Source organism: Selaginella moellendorffii, unplaced genomic scaffold (assembly GCF_000143415.4).
Source record: "Selaginella moellendorffii unplaced genomic scaffold, v1.0 SELMOscaffold_81, whole genome shotgun sequence".
NCBI classification, from domain to species: Eukaryota; Viridiplantae; Streptophyta; class Lycopodiopsida; order Selaginellales; family Selaginellaceae; genus Selaginella; species Selaginella moellendorffii.
Genome location: NW_003314342.1, coordinates 199,946 through 221,525, shown reverse-complemented (window position 1 = coordinate 221,525; position 21,580 = coordinate 199,946). Strand labels below are relative to the sequence as shown.

Genomic DNA, 21,580 nt, shown 5'->3' with positions numbered 1-21,580 from the left:
TCATGGAGAACAAGGCTTTCTTGGTGGTGTTTTTGGCGCTTGCCATGTTTGTGATAGTGCTGGCCATGGGCGTGGACGTGGGAGGAATCGCAAAGGCTGCTGCCCAGCGCTGCCAGTCGGGGTGGTATTGGTATGACAACAGTTGCCACCGTTGCCAGAGGGGTTGGGTCTGGTGCAACAATCGCTGCTGGCACAACTGAAACCTCCCGTTTCAAGGGGTCAACCCCAGCATCGTTCCTCTGAATTCATCATTCTGCAGTGCCAGGGTCTGGAAAGAAGAATAGTTTTCTGTATGGCATTGCATGAGATCCAGCAATAATATATAAACTGTCCAGGCCTTGACAAAAAATGTCTGTTCTCTCTATTTCTCATCTGGATTCACAGCTTCATTTCAAGAGTTTACTTCATTTTGACTCCAGGCCTGCCCACTGATTTTTTCTTGCGTGGCAGTTTTACTTCCTTCTTCGTGTTGCATGCCCCACCCAGCATTATAGAAAAGAGAAGGAATTGACAAACACGGAACAACTAGCTTTCAAATATTCTAGATGCCTTCCCAAGAGCATTCTAGCGTCTTGAGCTATAAATATGATGGGCATCACAGATCAAACCACCTCTCTCCAGTATACTAGAGATTGTTTCTCTTAGTTTTTGCAGCAAGTCATGAAGAACATGGGGCCATGGTTTGTTGTGATGATGCTGGCCATGGGAGTGGATGTGGGGAGAAATCGCAACGGTATGGCTGATGCCCTCGATAATGGCGTTGATATGTCATAACCAGAGAGCTATAAGCTCCTCTGTGTGGTGGTTTTGGAGATCTTTTGCAAATTTTTGGCTATAACTCACAGTGTGTTCCTGAGTTGCATGGCCGAAATGAAAGATAATGAATAAGAACGATTCAGGGATTGCTAGTGTATTCTAAATATGAAGAAGGGTTTAGAAAAACATAGTGTGGATAAGTACTAACCCAAACAATTCCATTCAAATTGGTGAAATGACCACCTTTTTACAGAGGCAAATGCAGACATAGATGATGCAAGAAGGATTTTAGAGGAGATCAACTTCAACGATCTGGTGTCATGAGTGAATGATTGTGGGCATTGCCAAGTCTCTCATATAATTCCCCTCAATGGAAAGAAGATATTGTGAAGAGCGAACTAAATCAAAGGACAAAGTGGTTTCATAAGTTGTGGCGCTCAGCATTTTCCTTAAGGCATCGGCATAAATTGTCACAGAGGGTGGTGGGATATGCACATGATGATGACTCTCCAAGATGAGAGCTGAAAAAGACCATCTCCAGGGAATATCCCAATATATCCTCACTTGGCACCTATACACACTAGGGGAGCTCGTCCTCAAGCTCGGAAGGCAGTCTTGGGGTGTTTGCACCTCAAATCATTTCTATCTGCAACAATGTTGTGAAAGAAGGGCTTTGGTGAGTAGTGGCTCAAAGCTAGTTTCCTGGTCATAAGGTAATTTGGTTCGAGACACGAAGAAGCTGCTCCAGCTCACTCTTCTCCTTGGCTTTTTGTGGGGAGCAGTATGCTACTCCATCTACTAATAAGAAGAGGTATTTCATTGCTGCAGAATGTTGGAAATGTTTTGATGTGAAAAAACGCATGGATCCTTTTGTTGGCTGCTTAAGCTCTGTTTGAGACTTTCCAGGACAGGAGGCACACATATCCGCATGGTGTAAAAAAAATTGATGTCAAAACGTTTGACTAGAAAGGAAAGGAAAATGTAAGAACCGAATGATCAAAAAACCTCTATATGTATGTTGCTGCTCTAGATACTCCTTAAATGTAGTTGTGTTGAAGATGAACCTTGTTGAAGGGAAGGCAAGATGTGGCCATCGCTTGAACGTAAAAAGAATTTACGTCAGTGATGCTTTTCACTTGAATTGGTCTGCTCCAAGCTGATGTTAGCCTTGGTCAGTGAGAGTTTCTGACATCATAAAGCCAGACAAGACCATAGCTGAGCCATGTGCCTTCCCTTGCTGGAGACGAGTGACAGCAAGTCTCCACATCAGCAAACAAGCACCAAGTTCACACCCATACCATTATGTACATAACTACAGCAAAGCAATAAAGTTGAGAGAGCACTCCATATACAAAAATCCAGACATTTACATGGTATTAAGTTTGTTTTGATCCTGATGGTGAAACACTGGTAAACATAGCAATGCAACGAGAAAGAACGTGCTAGGGCTCTTGCAATCTTTGCTAAGAATGCAAGTGAGCACAATGTGAACCCAATCCTTCTACCCTCATTGTCGCTCTGTATGCACAGGGTGTAAGCATCCCTTCTAGAGATTCCCACCACCTCCTCTCCCTCGCTTTCCTTAGCAGTTTTCTCTAGAAACTAATGGCTTAAACCACCCTAGCAGTCACTTTGGCTGGCAGCTGGGATGCAGGATGGGAGAAGTTGCTCCAGAAGTTCAGAAGTGAAAACTTCACAATATATCGAAGCTCAAGTCTAGTTAATTTTGATGGCTAAAGATTGCTGGGACTTGGTCAAGGGAACTGAAGCGAGACCTCTTGACACTTGAACCTGTTCAGTGATTGGACTAGGTTTTGGAGATGAATTAATTCATCTTCTTGATCTGGAAAAATTAACCAAGGAAAATTGAGATTCTTTCTCCCAAGTCTTTGCAACCAAAGCTGCTAACACTAAATTGGTTCTCACCCAAAAGTGTTTCTCCTTACACATGCAACCCAGTGAGACAATGGCAGCATACATCAAGAAGCTCAAGGGCATCATGCAACAGCTCAAGCAAGTGGGCAAAGTAGTCTCAAATGACTATGCAAAAGCTTTCTTGCTTCCCTGTCTCCCTAGAGTTATAATAATCATCCTCCATGCTCTCATTTATCCTAGCTCTACTCTAATCTTCTAGAGGAAGAGCACAAGATTGCTGAGCTAGCAATTCAGGATCTCCTCAGATTGCACGTGAGTAAGCATTGTTTCTTGCCACGTAATTGTCAAATGGGGAGTAGAAGAAAGGAGGCACTTTCTGTGGGTCTCGTAACTCTTCTATAACACTAAAAATAATTTCTCTAAGAAGAAAAAGCGTCTTTGCAATTATTATAGAAAGACAGGACATATGGAGCATGAATGCCATGCATAAAAGGCTGCCACTCAGCATATACTTACTCAAAACAACTTGTTGTTGATAATATTTATCATTGGTGCCTACTCTAGAGGTGTTATGGTTGGATAGTGGTGCTTAATTTCATATGACTCTTGAAGGTTGTGTTTCACACCTATAAGCCTTTCCAGGCTCCACAACAAACACTGCAGGTGGACGGCTGTGGCATGGTGGTGATCAAGCTTCCAAATGAACTTCTCAAGGAGGTTTATCATATTCACTTTGTCCCTGAAGCTAGAAGATCTTAAATAATCAAGGTATGTGTATAAAATAGTAGGAAGAGGATGTATGTAGAGAGTCTCAAGATGCAGAAGGAGATACAATCAACGTATCCAGCAAAAAAGAACAGCCGAAAAAAGCTAGGGTGAAGTCAATAAGGGATGGGATTGAAGAAGAATAAATCCAAGGAGAAGTAGAAGTTGACACAAGGAGAAGTAAAAGGTGGCACAAGGGAAAATTGGCTTTATATCCATCAGAATCTATGAGTTGAGTAACATATTAATGTCTAGAAAATGTTAAAGGTAAATGCAAAGAGCAGAGATTCATTAGGATATTCCTTTGCAATTTGGGATTTGTGATTCAATTTGAGGAGATTTCGCTGGGAGCATGGGACCTCACCTCTTTCTTACAGTCATTAAAAGCGTTTAAAAGTGTTCAAAAGTGTCCTTGGAGTGTTCCTTAAGAGAGAAATGTGATCTTGAGTGTTTGAGCATGTGAGAGCTCAGATTGTAATGAGGATTGAAGAGATCCCAACATAGCTCATGGTTGGCTGTGGAAACACAACATACCTAGATAGTCTTGTGCCACACAATGCCTCACGGTCATGTTCCTAGGCAGGATTTCTAGTGGAATTGGGAGAAGGCTGGCTGCAAGCCCAATTTGTTCTTTCAGGCTTAAGAGTAGCACTTAGCTATTACAGTTTAAGGTCATGCACACTACATGATAGATCTGGCACTAGTTTTGTGCTAGCTAATGCAAGGGAGGGGGATGACAAGGCACTGGCTAGGCATCGTGGCAATGGTAGCAGTGCACAGCTTGCAAAAGGTATGCTGCTGTGAAATCTTTTTGTGACTTGAATTTTGATATTTCAGCCTATAGATCCATGGCTTATGGCAGTTTTCTTCTCCACTTGAGCTTTTTGCCATTTCTTTTACTTTCCTGCAATTTGTTGCAGTGAGTTTCATACCTTCCTATTAGACAACAAGTCTCATACACCGTCACAAGAGAGCTTGACTGTTCTTTCTCTTTCGTGTTACTATTCAGAATTTGAGCTGTGACAATTTTGTAAAAATGTCCATGCTTATGCATACAGAAAACTAGCTCTCATATTTCAACGAATCAGCCTAGCTTTGCAAACCCCAAGTAGTGACAATAGAGTTTACTAGACAATATAGATCTGTTTATAAATTTTTGTGTACTGACAAGTGGGATAAGTGGTGCGCATTTGCATGGAAGTAATATCCAAGAAATAAACTTAGGAGAGATGTTGAGCTTGTAAAGCTTGAGAATCATAGCTGGATAATTGATTTATCCAAAAAGAATATAACAAGGCAAAGGAAACATACTGCAGTAATTTTTTTATAAACACAAAATTACTAAATAAACATTAAAAGTATATAGTTTATTATTATCAGAAATTAGACTTCAGTTTTGAGACTTTAGTTTGAGACATAGTTAGGATTCCCAGAGTCTCTGCAATTTCCAGAATAGTTGAGGGTAGCCTGGCACTTACAAAATACATGACTCCCACATTTTTCACTAGGCTGATTATTATAAACGTGTAGGGAATTGTTGCTTGTGATAGGCTCCACTACAAGTGAAGATGGCAGTACAGTGACCAGAAACGAGAGAAGTATATCCATTGTAAATAGTTCCATCGGTGTAACTTGACATTGCAGAACCACAAGAAAAAGAGCCATCACAATTATCACTAGCACAACTTAAGAAGCCAACGAAAACCACAAGAAGAAATGCAACAAGTGAGAACAGCTTGAAAGACTTTCTTATAAAAAGATTAGTGTGATGAGAGAATGGAATTTAGAACACATCATCCTCGCGGACCGAGAACCTCTGCAGGTTCCAGTTGAAATTGTATGCTACCAAATCCTCCAGGGTTATCAACATATGGGAAGTGTGATCCAACGGGTGAGATTGGCCATCAAACGTGGAATCTTTCAGGCACCAAGCTTTTACTTGAGCAGCCGCAAAACATCGCCAACCAAATACAAAGAACCAGTCACCAAAACCTGAGAGAGAAACAACCGCTTACGCCATAAAGAGTTTTCACCAAGTACCTGGAGATGAAGATTTGGATGGCGAGCTGAGCAAAAGCGCAGCCAATCAATGGCTGCTGGTAGCGATGGCATCACTGCACTGGAAACTCCAAAATGGCATGAGCTATAGCCGTTTTCCAGGCCGGAAAGAAACTCTCGACGATAGTCTTCGGCTTTCGAATCTGCAAGATAATTCGCAAGCAGTTCCAGTTGGAAAACTAGCTCGATATTTTACCTTTCTCCTTGAAGGACTCCCAGTGCTGCTGTAACACCTTTTGCCACGAGAGATCTGGATCAACGGGAGAATCGTGAGTGTTGTCAATTGACGTGTAGCTCGAGTACGGGGGTACGAATATCGCCAGCTCGAGTGAAATATCTACAAACAAGAAACATGAACTTTCAGCCAAAGAGCTTTGCTTCAACAAGTCGAAAAACCTTGTTGTTTGCAGATATCTAGCAAGGGTGGGAATAGAAGGTTGGGATCGCGCTTGGGCATGCAATTGAAGAGTAAGATCTACACAGACAAATAACGCTGATATCGTTAGCCAACTCAACAAAATTCACCTGTCTAGAGTTCGAAGTTGGTGTGTAAAACTGCTTAATATCGAATGCCGATATTTCTTCATTCTCTTTGTGGATGTTGTCGGCTCTAGCAGCGGAAGAAAACCACTTAGCACAGGCTTCCATACTTTCTGGGCTATGAGCCCCGTCCAGGTAGAAGCTTAGCTTCTTCTCACGGACAATCTCTGCTCTTCCTGCCCACCGCACTTCAACGAGCCCCTTAATGTATGAATCAGGTAAACGACCTTGCTCAAGAGCCTTCGCAACGAGAAAAGGAGCTCAAGTAGAAAAGAACAATTAAAACGCTTACCTCGTTCAGGATTGCTTTGTGCTCTTGGTGATCGGATCTCTCCGCCCAGCCTCTGCAAAGCCTCACGGCAAGAGCAGCATTGGTCCGTTGATGCTCTCCTTGCAGTCCAAGCTTTAAGTCTCCCAGATTATAAGTTTCCAGAGGAGGAGCAATTTCCAAAGGTATCTGCTCACAAAGAATGCGTCAGCTCGGCCTAGATTTACACAAAAACAATGCCCACATTTAGCTCCAAGGCACGCTTCTTCAGAGCCTCCAATGCTTCAGCTGGCTGTGGCACTGTAACAGCTGGTACGCCTGCCTTCAACCGGTGCCAAGACGTAAGAAGAATAGATAAATCTAGATACAAGTACCTTGAAAATCCCAGCCTTCTCCGTTGCAATTTCCGCGAGTGTGTTTCCTACAAACGAGCACGTCAGCAAGCGAACGATGATATTAAAAAAAGGAAACCAAGAATCTCCATATGGTCGTAGCCGAGTGATGCTACTCCACAGATGGCTGGATTTCGAACCTGAGAAACAAAAGGACAAGTCAACTTCATCGGCAGCGGAGCTGCTTACCACATTGGTTGCATCACAGCGACCTCCTAAACCGACTTCCAAGATAGCAACGTCAACCTGTTGGTCACGAGTTAAGCCGTAAAGCAATATTAAAAAACATAGTCTAGTTTTCTCACATCCTCCGACGTAAACATCTTGAATGCCAAAATTGTGAGGAACCGAAAGAGACGTGGCATAGGGAGCCCCTGCTCGGCCTCATTTGCCTGCATTTGCCTATCAATTACAAAATAAAAAGAACAAATCGCGTTAACCAACCTGGAGATGATCCCAACACCACCAAAAATACTTGTTAAAAGTCTCCTCGGAGACCTCCTCCCTGATTTAAACGAACACTGTAAACTTGATAATGCCATCACAACACTTACCCGTTCAATCTAAATCGTTCTCTAATGTCTAGCAAATGAGGCGAGGTGAAAAGAGCAGTCCGGAAACCAGACGCTCGCAAAATTCTCTCCACAAATGCACAAGTAGAACCCTGTCACAGACTAGGCTCGTCAAAAAGAAAGAAACTGGTTTTGAGTACCTTTCCCTTGGTTCCAGCCACATGAATTACGCTTAATTTCGATACTGGCTCCTCCAACCCGAGCAACTGAAGGAGGAAAAAAAAAAGCTCGAGAAGAAACCAAAAACCGAAGAAAAAATGGTACCTTTAGATGGTCAGCAACGAGCTGGAAATGGTTCTCCCATCGGCTGCTATCGTGGGTGCTTGGCGAACGATCCAAATCCACCACTGCTCCCCCTCCTCCACGCTTCTTGGTGATTAGACCATTGAGAATTTCGATAGCGTCCCGGAAGCTACGACGATGCGCCATCGCCAAGGACTGCGCACAACCCTACAGCAGGAGAGCACGACGACAAGCGAGTACTTTGACGCGCCAGGCTAGATAGCACTCGCTTTCACTCCACTCACCTGGGCGCCAGATCTGCGATCGTGTCCGCTCATCGCCGGGAGGATTCTCGAGTGGAATGATTGAGCGAAGCGCATTTGAAATCACCGCCCTCTCCTAGGGTTGCCGGCAGCATTAGCCGATCGAGCTCCCGGGACCTGCATTCCACGGGAATCAATCGCTGGCGCTCGATCCGGCGCATCCAGCTCGCCGCGCCGCGCCGCGCGGATTCCCAGTGGCGCTCCTCGACGAGCATCATCGAAAAACCCTGGAAATATTTACCAAGATATCGTCTACGTCTTTAGAGCGCGAAGGATAAAACAAGGTAAATTTCTTAAAGAGCGAATAGACAAAAGATATCAAACTCTGCCAAACAACCTTGGCATTATTTACTTCGACACACAGTAAAAAAACGAAATCCAGTCACACAAACAAAGAACAAAGCACACACCATATAATCTCTTTTTACCATGTGGAATAATGGTAAATTTCTTCCTCAGTTCTTGGAGCAGCCAGTACCAGTCCAGCTCCGCCCCAATGGGCACCGGTTGCAACTGTTGTTGTACCAGTACCAACCGGACTGGCACTGGTGGCAGCTACCACTGTACCAGTACCAACCGGACTGGCACTGGTTGCACTTGCCATTGTACCAGTACCACCCGGACAGGCACTGGTTACACCTGCTATTGTACCAGTACCACCCGGCCGGGCATTGGATGCACTTGCCACCGGACCAGTGCCAACCGGACCGACAGCTCTGTGCCTGGGCCTTTGCGATGCCATTGCCAACGTCCACGCCGATTAAGAGGAGCACGACTACCACTCCAATGAAGGCCACGCGAGAAGAGTAGCTCGCCACCATTGCCATTAGCGAAGAATTCTTCTTGATTGAGTTGAGTGAGATGAGAAAGATTTTGGAGAGAAGTTTGCTGTGAGAAGCTTTGATTTCTGGGATGGATGATGCCAATGAAGGCCGAGGAGGCATTTATAGTGCCGAGAAGTATGAAGAGATTACATGTAGAGTCAATTATAATAGACTTGTGGCCACGGTGTATACACGGTATATACAGGGAGATTTTTGTACAGACTCTTGTTTCTGTTTGAGCGGCTCTTGACTTGGACCAATGGAAAGAAGAAATATTGATAAGAATATGGCTAGCCGTGTTCTTCTGTTCACTCTGTGGATGAATCATGTAATTTTTAGTAATTTTGTGTTTGTTCCAACACAACTTGGCCTGATCTCTGGTACAACATATACATTACTTTTAGACTCTCTCGAAATTATTGCTTCTTCTTGGCTTGATCAGGTTGGGTTTTGGAACTTGCAGACCAGGCAATTCCTATCTTATCCGAACACCAGCGCCGGCCAAACACCGCCAAAAAACTAAAAGACTGGTATAGATCTACGACAACAATTGATGCTGTAAATTGATCTTTGTGTTTACGGCATCTGTTGTTCTTGCTGTTCCGTTTGCTACGTAACAACACCAACATGAAATAAGGAGCGAAAGAACTGCCATCCAGGAAAAGCTCAGTGCCTGGAGACAAGAATCTAAGTAAACTCTCGAGATGAGTTAAATAGTTTAATAACAACATTTTTACATCGCATCATATCTTTTTATACTTGGTGTGTTTGGGCTTAAAGTCCTCAGTTTCTCCAGCAGCGGCCTTTGCGCCAGCTCCAGCCGCTCTGGCATCGGTGGCAGCTTCCGCCATACCAATACCAGTTTTTCAGGCAGGGGTGACAACCATTGTCATACCAGTACCACCCTATCGGACAGCGCTGCGCAGCAACCTTTGCGATTCCTCCCATGTCCACTCCCATGGCCAGCATCATCACAAACATGGAAACAAGCCCAAGGCAAACCAGCTGAGTCTTGCTCATCGCCATTGCTATATACTTTGACTGACGAAAAGAACAAGAAACCAAATCAGAACTATTAAAGAGCTTCTTCTGATCTTTGAGCACTGAATCAGGATGATGGCCAGGAGAGAGATTGTGGAACCCTCTCTTGAGAGGGGTATCTATATACTCGCCCTTGCAACGACCGAGCAAATTTCCGCGTGCATTGTTTGCGGATAACTTTGTGTCCCATCGGTTGACGCGCGCCGTTCGCTAGACTTGGTCTTGGGAAGGATCAGATCCGTTGACAAATTGATTTTCTAAGTACGTAGTACTCTCAATAATACGGAAAAATAACCTTTTCGTCCTTCCACAACGACTTGACAAAGTCTGTCGTAGCAGTAAGCTCCAAAACGAGCGCCGTTGATATAATGTTAGTCAATTTGCTGCACCTTTTTGGTGCAACAACAAATCAGGGTCTTGCTCATCGCCCCTGCTGCTTCTGCTGTAAAGTACGAGTTAGATCGGGAAATGCTTTCTCGGTTGCGAGTATATAGACACCCTCTCAAGAGGTTCCTGAACTCTTATTGTCGATTTAGTATGTGATATTAATGGAAATTTCAACTAATAATGTTGGAGTGTTTGGAATCACTTCTACCATGTGGTCGATCAATTTGCAGGAGCTGGGTCGCAGCAGATAGAAAGCATGCCTTCCACTTGGATCATGCAAAGTCTCTCGTGATACCAGGCATGAGTCATCCTGCTACCTGTGTGATTATCTGTGGCACCCAAGCGAAACGAAAGAGGTCCCCCAATGTTGCTCGATAATGCAGTGGCCGGCTTCATCATGCAAGCTCTACTCGGTAAAGCAAATCAGGTGGCTTTATCTCATGGTTCCATTCCCAACACGAAGATGAGACATTGATCTAAAAGGCTTAATCTTCTAGTTTGTAAACAAAGAAAGTTTGCGAAGTAATTCCACCCGAGCTCACAACTCTCGAGATGAAGCAAAGTTTTATATGTATGTTATTATTGCTGCAAGATACAAAGTGTCTTTTATTCTTGTTTCCAGACCCTGACAGTGCAGCATGATGAAATCATAGAAATTACGAGTTGATTTGAGAATTGCACTTACCCCTTAAAACCTGAAGTTTCAGTGTCTCCAGAGATGAAGCAAAAAACAGAAAAAAGAGAAACACAAAAATATATTTTATTTGTTCCATACAAACATCAGTCCGGTGTCTTTTATTCTTGTTTCCAGACCCTGGCAATGCACTCATAGAGATTACGAGTTGAATTGAGAATTGCGCTTACCCTTAAAAGCAGAGACTTCAGTTTCTCCAGCAGCGATTGTTGCGCCAGCTCCAACCCTTTCGGCAGTGGTGGCAACCTTTGTCCACCCTCTCCGGCATCGCTGGGCAGCAGCGTTTGCGATTCCTCCCACGTCCACTCCCATTACCAGGAGCAACACAAACACGGCAACAAGCCCAAGGCAAGCCAGACGAATGATGATTTCGTCTCGATTGAGAGGGGCGTTTCATATACGTCCCTTGCAACGACCGAGCAAATTTCCGTGTGTATAATTGTGCCGTATGTGGTAAAACTGCTAGACTTCGTCTGTAAAAGAGATCAGATTCGTTGACAAATTTGCCTCCTGACTACTGTGTCACATGCCAGAGCTTTTGCATCTTCTTTTAAGTTCCACGTCGAGACTAGGATGGCAAAGTCTCGGGACAAAATAAACAGCTTTTCATTGACAAAACAAAAACACTTAGCTATTTATATTGCTTTTGGAACTGTTGTGTTTACATTTATAATGTTACCGAAAGCTGGACGCTTTACATCCATGCATAGATTGATTCCAGATTTCTGAAGAACCACCTGTTCTTCAATCTCAATATTTGGCTTTCTTTCTATTTTAGTGTACGTCAATGTTAAGATTTTCTTGGTCATTCTCTGCACAGTTGGAAAGTTTGTTGGCTGAATATATGAAATCGCATGCAAAGTTATATATTAAAAATGCATGCATTTTGCGAACGTTACACTGCGACAACCACTTTCCAGAAAACACACCATATTTATCATTGATAATCTCAGAGCCTGAACATCGGAATAGATTTCACACAAGGACTCCAAAACATTCCCGTTTCGAAGCCACAGTTTTATTCTATGTACTTCTTCACCCATTCGACATTCGCTCCCATGGTTCCAGGCCCCAGAGATCACTCACAAACTTTCCTTAATTGACGCAGCGGCTGCCATTCCAGCGCCACCCACGCTGGCATCGATGGCAGCCGTTGTCATACCAGTACCAATTGCATTGCACGCAGCGAGATCCATTCCAGTACCATCCCCTGCGGCAGCGCTGCGCCACCGCCTTGGTGATCCCCCCGACCTCCACTCCCACCGCCAGGAGCATCACAAACATCACAACCAGGCCCAGGCACACCAATCGAGTCTTGCTGCTTGCCATAGCAATCGGTCAATCGATTGATTGATTGATTGGAATTGGAGAAGAGAGAAAGAGCAAACCAAAGCGAAAGAACAAAGGAGCACTAGAGAGAGTGTGGGGGATTGTAAGAGATGTGGTGTTTATATAGCGTCGAGAGTGTGTGGATAGATACAAAGACCGCGCGGCTCCAGGCCAAAGTCTTTCATTACAATTCGCGCCCACCATTTGAAAAGACTCAATTAAGGTTTGCATTTGTTAAAATCGGTTGCCACTTGGCATAATCGCCAACGCTGAGTTTGAACGGTCAGGATTGCAGATCTTTTTCTTTGTTCTTTAGACGGGAATAGGAGCGATCAAGCGCAAGGTGGGATTGCGATCGCTTCTCAAGCTCGGGGGTCGCGGCATTTGGATTTCTAGGGCTTCTTTTGGTGAGTGAGGGAGCGGCGCGATACTCCTTCCCATGGCCTACATTTTATGCGTGGAAGGATTGTGGTGCTTGTCTCGCATGAGCTCACTCTCACAGGTATTTCTCTCTTAGTTTTTGTTTCCATCTTCTCAATGTCTTTGTTTGTAGGGGGTCCTTTGCTGCTCATGGAGCTCGCTGTGCTTCTCATAAACGGTAGCGCACGAAAGTCTTAAATTACTTCGTTACTGCAGGTGTTTCCAGAGACCTCTTTCTCAATGCATTCGCACAGGCCTTGAAAAGTCTGGTGTGCTGGAATTTACGCTGTTACAGTTGGAAGCGACTGTAGAGCTGTGAGAGCTTGTCGAGAAGAGCAGTGTTGCCACCAATGTGTTTTTTTCTTTACAGACTTTTACACTGTTTGACTTGGACCAACGAAAGAATAAAAATATGACCATTGGCTAGCTATGTAATTCTGTTCACTCTTTCGATAAATCATATAGTTTTTAGTAATACGTTTGTTCCAACTTGGCCTGATCTCTTGTACAACATGCGTTCGTGTTAGTACATTCCTGTGGACTTTAAAGGACAAAACCACATACACCAGATTCTCTTGGCTTGATCGGTTTTTGGAGCTTGCAGACCAGGCAATTCTTATCTTATCCGAACACCAGCGCTGGCCAAATACCGCAAAAAACTTAAAGATCAGTAACATAATTCTTGCTGTTCTGTTTGCTATATAACAACCAAAGAATTGCCACGCAAGAAAAGCTCCGTGACTGGAGACAAGAATCTACTCCAGATGAAATTAAACAGATCACAAACAATCGTTTTATCCTAATTAGGATTTAGGAGGATCTTACATCATTCAAACAAAACCTTCCGAATTATGATGTTGATAGACTTTTGGCATGACTACGGATATCTAAGTTTTTCCAGCAGCGGCCATTGGCCCAGCTCCAGCCGCTTTGGAATACCAGCATTTCGGGCAGTCATGACAACCATTGTAATACCAGTACCACCCTCTCTGGCAGCGCTGGGCAGCAACCTTTCCTCCCCCTTCCACTCCCATGGCCAGCATCATCACAAACATGGCAACAAGCCCAAGGCAAACCAACTGACTCTTCCTCATCGCTGGACCGCTATTGCAAGCGAAAAGAACAAGAAACCAAATAAGCATTAGAGAGCTTCTTCGAAGATCTTCTGAGCACTGAATCTGTTAGAAGAGAGATTGTGGAAACCTCTCCTGAGAGGGGTATCTATATACTCACCTTGCGACGAAGCAAGTTTCCACGTGCATTGTTTGTGGGTAACTTTGTGGCTCATCGGTTGGTCTTGGGAAGGATCAGATTTATTGACAATTTGGTTTTCTAATACGCTTTTCGTCGTTCCACATCGACTTAATAGTATACACTCATATATCTCTATAATATAATGTTAATTTCATTATTAATGCTATTTTAATGTTATATAATTCTGGTTAGATTTATCAGGCAATAGTTGCTCGAGTATATAGACACCCTCAGCTCTTATTGTCGATTTAATATATGATATTAATGAAAATTTGGCTGGAGTGTTTGGAATCACTTCTACCACGTGGTCGATCAATTTGCGATCAGCCAGTAGCATCGATTGTCTCACCTCGAGGCATGAGTCATCCTGCTACTTGCGTGATTATCTGTGGCACCGAATCGAAAAGAAAGAGGTCCTCCGACTATCTCGAACCTGATGTTGCTCGATAATGCGTTCGTAGCCGCCTTCATCATGCGAGTTACTTCCAGCTGCAAATCATGTGGTTGTCTCATAACATGGGTTCCATTCCCAACACGAAGATGAGCCATTGATCCAAAAAGCTTAATTTTCTAGTTTGTAAACCAAGAAGAAAGGTTGCTAGACGATGAGGAAGTATTGCCACGGGAGCTCAAAACTCTCGAGATGAAGCAAAAAAGAAAAAAAAGAAAGAAAAAGACAAAAAAAAATTTTATTTGTTCCACACAAACATGTTACCGTCCGGTGTCTTTTATTCTTATTTCCAGACCCTGGCAATGCACTCATAGAGATTACGAGTTGAATTGAGAATTGCGCTTACCCTTAAAAGCAGAGGCTTCAGTTTCTCCAGCAGCGATTGTTGCGCCAGCTCGAACCCCTCGGGCAACGGTGGCAACCATTGTCATACCAATACCACCCCGACTGGCAGCGCTGGGCAGCAGCGTTTGCGATTCCTCCCACGTCCACTCCCATTACCAGGAGCAACACAAACATGGCAACAAGCCCAAGGCAAGCCAGACGAATTTTGTCCATCGCTATTGCTGCCACTCTAAGAGTAAAACCTGTGGATTATAAGAGAAGTGAAAGTGTGGTGATTTCGTCTTGATCGAGTGAGGCGCGTTATATATACGCCCCTTGCAACGACCGAGCAATCGTGTTAGCTAGACTTAGTCTGGAAAAGAGATCAGATTCAAATCTGCCTCCTGGGTACTACCTCCTGGGTGCTACTGTGTACACGTCAAGACTTAGATAAGTCCGAATTGTAGCTGGACCAGATCCTACCTCTGAACACACTGCTACTGCAAGTAAAAAGAACAACGAGTCTTTGCGGATCCTCTGGATAGAAGAGGGAGTCTCTCTATAACAACCGAGAAAGTTTCCTCGTGGTTTTTTGGCAGCGGTTGACGCGCGGATTTTACTTGGAGACTTGGTCTTGGGAAGGATCAAATTCGTTGACAACTTGGTTTCCTAAGTACGACGAGGTAATATGGAAAAAAAGCTTTCCAATCTTGTTTTCTTCCTTCTCGATTTGACGAAGTCTGTTAATATTATGGTCGTATATTATATTTACTTTAACAAAAGATTGGATCTAATCGATCACTGGGACGCAGATCGAGAGCATACCTTTGTTTCCAACACTCTTTGAATTAAAAGTCTCTCGTGGCAAACCAACTTCTCCATTACCTCCGCGACTTGACCTATAATACTTGGAGCAGAAAGAAGAAATATTGATAAGAATATGATTCTTCTGTTCACTCTTTCAATGAATCATACAATTTTTAGTAGTTTTATGTTTGTTCCAACACAACTTGACCTGATCTCTGGTACAACATGCGTTCGTATCCACTATATTATGAGCTTCTAGTACATTATTTAGTTAGGACAAAGCCACATACTCTTGAAATTATTGCTTTTTCTTGGCTTGATCGGGTTGGGTTTTGGAGCTTGCAGATCAGGCGCCGGCCAAAAACCGCCAAACAATAAAATACTGGTATAGATCTACTAGAACTATTGATGCCGTAAACTGGTATTTGTGTTTACGGCATCAATTATTCTTGCTATTCAGTTTGCTACATAACAACACCAACATGACAAAAGGAGAGAAACAACCGCCACCCAAGAAAAGCTGAATGACCTGATCACACAAAAAACATTTTTACATTGGATGAATTTTTTTTTTAATTCTAATACACAAGATCTAAAACAACAGCATAGATATTCAGAAGATCCTGGTGAACATGAAAAACCTTACGAGTTATGCTGTTAATTCTTGTGCTTATCCATGATCCCGGAGATCTCTGTTTTTCCAGCAGGGGCGCTCTGGCATCAGTGGCAACTTCCGCCATACCAATACCAGCTTTTTGGGCACCGGTGACAACCATTGCCATACCAGTACCACTGGCAGCGCTTGGCAGCAACCTTTGCGATTCCTCGCATGTCCACTCCCATGGCCACAAACATGGCAACAAGCCCAAGGCAAACCAGTTGAGTCTTGCTTTGCTATATAGTCGAAAAGAACAAGAATCCAAGATCATCTGAAAGGAAACTTGTATTGATTGATTATGGTTTTTTGTTCTTTTCTCTTGCAGAGTGGCAGCAATGGCGATGGACAAGTGCTCCTGGTAATGGGAGTGGATCACAAACGCTGACGTGGGAAGAATCGGAATTTGGTTGTTTCCCAGTGGTTTATTATGACAATGGCTGCCACCGTTGCCAGAAAAACTGGCATTAGAATAGTTTGAGCTGCGTAATATATTTTCTCTATTAATCTCTAAAGATTACGCTTGGCTCACGATCAATATAACACTAACAACATTATAATATAGACATGTCTCCAGAGCTAGCTAACCAGTGTAGCTACGACAGACTTTGTCAAGTCGATGTGGAAGGACAAATAGCTTTACTTCCGTATTATCGAGAGTACTATGTATTTAGAAAACCAAATTAAGACCAAGTCTAGCAAACGGCAAAGTTATCTGCAAACAATGCTAGCAGAAACTTGTTAACATCACCCAAAAGCCTTTAAAGGGCAGTAATATAGGTATAAATACACTTTTAATTGTGGCTGACAACTTTCCAGAAAACAGACCATATTTATCATTGATAGTCTCAGAGCCTGAACATCGGAATAGATTTCACACAAGATTCTATAGGACTCCAAAACATTCTCGTTTCGAAGCCACAGTTTTATTCTATGTACTTCTTCACCCATTCGACATTCGCTCCTATGGTTCCAGGCCCCAGAGATCACTCACAAACTTTCATTAATTGACGCAGCGGCTGCCATTCCAGCGCCACCCACGCTGGCATCGATGGCAGCCGTTGTCATACCAGTACCAATTGCATTGCACGCAGCGAGATCCATTCCAGTACCATCCCCTGCGGCAGCGCTGCGCCACCGCCTTGGTGATCCCCCCGACCTCCACTCCCACCGCCAGGAGCATCACAAACATCACAACCAAGGCACACCAATCGAGTCTTGCTGCTTGCCATAGCAATCGGTCAATCGATCGATCGATCGATTGGAATTGGATAAGAGAGGAGCAAACCAAAGCGAAAGAACAAAGGAGCTCTAGAGAGTGTGTGGGGGATTGTAAGAGATGTTTATATAGCGTCGAGAGTGTGTGGATAGATACAAAGACCGCGCGGTTCCAGGCCAAAGTCTTTCATTACAATTCGCGCCCACCATTTGAAAGACTCTTGAATTTGTTAAACTCGGTCGCCACTTGGCAAAATCGCCAACGTTGAGTTTTGGACGGTCATGATTGCAGATCTTTTTCTTTGTTTCTTAGACCGATGATCAGGAACGATCAAGCGCAACGCGGGATTGCTATCGCTTGTCAAGCTCCTCTTGTTGAAAGAGTGAGGGAGCGGCGGGATGCTCCTCCGCATGGCCTACAGTTTATCCGTGGAAGGATTGTGGTGCTTGTCTCGCATGAGCTCACTCTCACAGGTATTTCTCTCTTAGTTTTTGTTTCCTTCTTCTTAGACAAGAATGTATTTGGTTGTAGGGGTCCTTTCTGCTCATGGAGCTCGCTGTGCTTCTCAAAACGCTGGCGCCACTGTCCAGTGGATTACTATCGAAGTGATGAAGTTACCGAAAATCTAAGGAATCCTGGTGAATGAATAACATATCTACTCTTGTTCTTGAGTGAATTAATTCTTTTGGTTCCAGAAAAAGGAGAAGAGACTCTCCGCGCAGCGGTTGATTCGGACTTCGTTTTCCTCAACAAGGCCGTTGCAGGGAAGTGGATCGATTCTACGCTCCCAAAGTTCTGTGGTGGATTCCCGGTCACTACTTCACGCTCAATTACGTCAACGTATGCCCGAGGTTGCTGGTTGCTGCAGTGATGATAGACTCTCATGCCATGGCCGAGTATTGGACCAACAGGACACAACAGCATCTTGGGTAAGGAATAGAGCCTTCTTTCGATATCTTACGATATGAAAATGCGTGACAAATCTTTTTAGTTCTCCAGGATAAAGATCCCAAAGGTGCATCTGGGAAATAGCAAACATCTCACGGAAGCAGCGCTCGTCATTTGCTCCGTCAGCATGTAAGAGAATCGCTCGGTATTTCGACCGCGATGTTATGTTCTCCGCGATCAACAGTAAGCTCTACTTAAACTTTTAAGCATGAAAGTCCGAATTTACTTGTATTGCAGGTATTTCCAGAGGCGAAGGCCAGGACCTCTTTCTCAAGGCAGGCCGAAAACTCTGGGGTCTAGTGCTGGAATTTACGCTGTTACAGTTGGAAGCGACTGGATCAGGCAGCCAAAGTTTGAAGCGGAACTGCGAGAGCTTGTCGAGAAGAACATTGCCGAACGTGTTGCCACCAATGTGTTTTTTTTACAGACTTTTAAACTGTTTGACTTGGACCAATGAAAGAATATGACTATTGGCTAGCTGTGTAATTCTGTTCATAATTTTTAGTAATATGTTTGTTCCAACTTGGCCTCTCTCGTACAACATGCATTCGTGTCCACTATTCTAGTACGTTCCTTTGGACTTTAAAGGACAAAACCACATAGACCAAACTCTCTTGGCTTGATTGGGTTTTGGAGCTTGCAGACCAGGCAATTCTTATCTTATCCACACACCAGTGCTGGCCAAATACCGCCACAATCTAAAAGATAACATAATTCTTGCTGTTCTGTTTGCTACATAACAACACAGAACTGCCACCCAATAAAAGCTCAGTGCGTAGTGCCTAATCTACTCCAGATGAAATTAAACAGCACAAACACCTTATCGTTTTATTTTAATTAGGACTTAATAATCACAAAACCCTTCAATTGAACCTCTTACAATTATGGCCAACATCACAACAAGCCCAAAGGCAAACCAGCTGTGTCTTGCTAATCACCAATGTCCTCGTGCTTAAACAGCACGTCATTCCCAAACAAAAGTTTGTAGTTGGCTTTACACTTGCTTGTGGCAGCATAGCAATCTGCTGGCTCATTGAGTTGGCGTTCTCCCCCAATCGTGAAATGACAGAGGACTTTGTCTTTGCTTCTCCCCAAAGATCGAATCTAGGTCACCTATGATGGCAAAAAACATCAGAAATCTCACCTGTATTTCTTCATGTTGGTGATGTTATGTCTATAACCTTCATTCGTTCTCAATTCAAGTTATGAAGTGTAACTAGGACCAGATCCCTTCTGCTACTGCAAGTAAAAAGAACAACCTAAGTCTTTAAGATAGATGAACTGTTTATATGAAGGTCATAGGGCATCAGACATGTTTAGTAAATATTTATTTTGGAGTTGAGGTAGTATATAGTCGCCCTTGCAACGACCGAGCAAGTTTCTAGGTGCATTTTTGGCGGACGCACACCGCATTAGACTTGGAGACTTGGTCCTGGGAAGGATCAGATTCGTTGACAAATTGGTTCCGATAATAGTACCACAGATAATGGACAAGTAGCAGGCTTCGAATTCTCTGGCTGCTCGAGAAATCTCTGGACTGGACATCCTGGTACCATAAAAGCTCGGTAAAGAAAATCACATTCCCCAGTGAGAGCCCTCATCACTTTATTCTATTTAGTTTTTTTTTTTGGCAACCAGATTTACCTAATCTCAGTTTCGCCCGCAGTGGCCATTCCGGCTCAAATCATTCTGACATCGACAGCAGCTTCCATACCGATGCCAGTTTTTCTGGAAACGGTGGCAACTATTGTCATACCAATACCGTCCTCTCTGGCAGCGCTGGGCAGCAACCTTTGCAACTCCTCCGCCCACTCCCATGGCCAGCAGCATCATCACAAACATGGCAACAAGCCCAAACCAAATCGCCATAGCAAGCTTAGTGCTTAGAAGCCTAAGTACTGAGAGTGCAAAGAACGAGCTTTGACCTTCTGGATCTGGATGATGTTTAGAAGAAAGTGGGAAACCTCTCTTGAGAGGCGTGTCTATATACTACAACCGAGCAAGCATTATGTCATGCATTATTCTCACGAGGGAATATGCTAAGTCGTTGCCAGCCGTGGCAGGAGCAAAATAATTTATGGGAGCGTCTAAAATCACGGGATGGGTACGCCTCTGATCAAGAGCATGCCTCCCAGGCATCAGTCATCCAGAGAATTCGAAGCCTGCTACTTGCCCATTATCTGTGGCACCGAATCGAAAAGGAAGAGGTCCTCTGACTTTCTTGAAATTCTTCCGGATAATGTTGCTCGAGAAAACGTTCGCTCACGCATTAGGTCGAGAATGCGTTCGTGGCCGGCTTCATTTCGCGAGCTCTCAACTTCTTGAAAGTCCAGCTAGGCAAAGAAAATCACGTTGACTGGTGTGGATTCAATCGCTGGCCTTGTCTCTTAGTTCCATTCCCAACATGAAAAGGCTTAATCTTCGAGTTTGCAAATCAAGAAGAACAAAGTCCAAGCAACACAACAAAAGAAGTAAAAATGCCACCCAAGAGAAGCGCCTGGAGTCAAAATCAAGTAAACTCTCGAAATGAAGCTGTGAATCTAAATGAAAAATACAGAGAACAGATCTTTGACTTTCAGCAAGGCCTGGACAACTTATATATATCATTGCTGGACGCAAGGTCATGCATGCATCACAAGTTCCAGACCCTGGCACTGCAGCATGATCAAAGGCAATTACTGTTGATTCTTAAGTTTGCTTCAAGGTTTCAGTTGCGCCAGCTCCAACCTCTCTGGCAACGGTGTTGTCATACCAATACCACCCCTTTGGCAGCGTTGGGCCGCATGCTTGCGATGAGCCCAAGGCCAGCCACACGAATCTTGTCCATCCCCATCGCTATAGACTTCACCGCCACTGAATGAACAAGAAACAATATCCCAAAGAGTTACAATCATATAACCTGGTGTTGGATCTTGAGAAAAGAAGACACGACCAGGCAACTTATATTGATTCCTGTAGATCAGATTCGATGACAAATTTGTCTGAGTCATATGGAATAGATTTTCCAAAGTTCCACGAACAAATTAGTAATATATATATATAAAATTTAATATTGTAAATTTGACTTGAGTCTCAACCAAAGACTTGGAACTCTTGTGTGTACACTCACTATAATGGTACCAAAAGCCAGGCGCTTTACTCCAGATTTCTGTAACCAGGTTCTCTGCTTCAATCTCAATAGTTGGCATTCTTTGTTTATTAGCATATATCTATATATATTTTTTGTCATTCTGTGCACAGCTATTTAGTGTTTTTTGGCTGCCCATATATTAAAAATCCATACATTGCGAACGTTACACAGCAACAAAACCTTTCCCGAAAACACTCCATTATTATCATTGACAGTCTCAGGGCCTGTACATCTCAAAAACTTGAATAGATCTCACACAAGATTCTACAGGACTCCAAAACATTCTCGTTTCGAAGCCACACTCTTATTCTATGACTTGCTCTCCC

The 21,580-nt window shown here is 43.7% G+C and overlaps 1 protein-coding gene and 1 long non-coding RNA gene across 3 annotated transcripts; one reads left to right on the top strand and one right to left on the bottom strand.

Annotated features, from left to right (window-relative positions):
- Positions 1-5,122: 5,122 nt before the first annotated feature.
- LOC9628879 (folylpolyglutamate synthase) lies at positions 5,123-8,023 on the bottom strand. The gene is made up of 16 exons (XM_002987322.2): positions 7,754-8,023; positions 7,491-7,676; positions 7,367-7,432; positions 7,209-7,318; positions 7,099-7,159; positions 6,960-7,046; positions 6,844-6,900; positions 6,734-6,794; positions 6,637-6,683; positions 6,507-6,584; positions 6,287-6,451; positions 5,980-6,234; positions 5,851-5,929; positions 5,651-5,791; positions 5,437-5,597; positions 5,123-5,388 (listed from the first exon to the last, which is right to left on the bottom strand). Exons 1-16 carry the CDS (start codon positions 7,826-7,828, stop codon positions 5,332-5,334), a joined length of 1,686 nt encoding a protein of 561 aa, XP_002987368.2. The 5' UTR covers positions 7,829-8,023; the 3' UTR covers positions 5,123-5,331.
- A 9,721-nt stretch (positions 8,024-17,744) lies between these two features.
- On the top strand, positions 17,745-18,610 carry LOC9663042. 2 transcript variants are annotated; one of them, XR_002990530.1, is made up of 3 exons: positions 17,745-18,105; positions 18,176-18,307; positions 18,362-18,610. It is a non-coding gene; the product is annotated as an uncharacterized LOC9663042 (long non-coding RNA). The 2 variants fall into 2 exon arrangements; XR_002990529.1 differs by having other exon boundaries at positions 18,168-18,307.
- Positions 18,611-21,580: the final 2,970 nt, after the last annotated feature.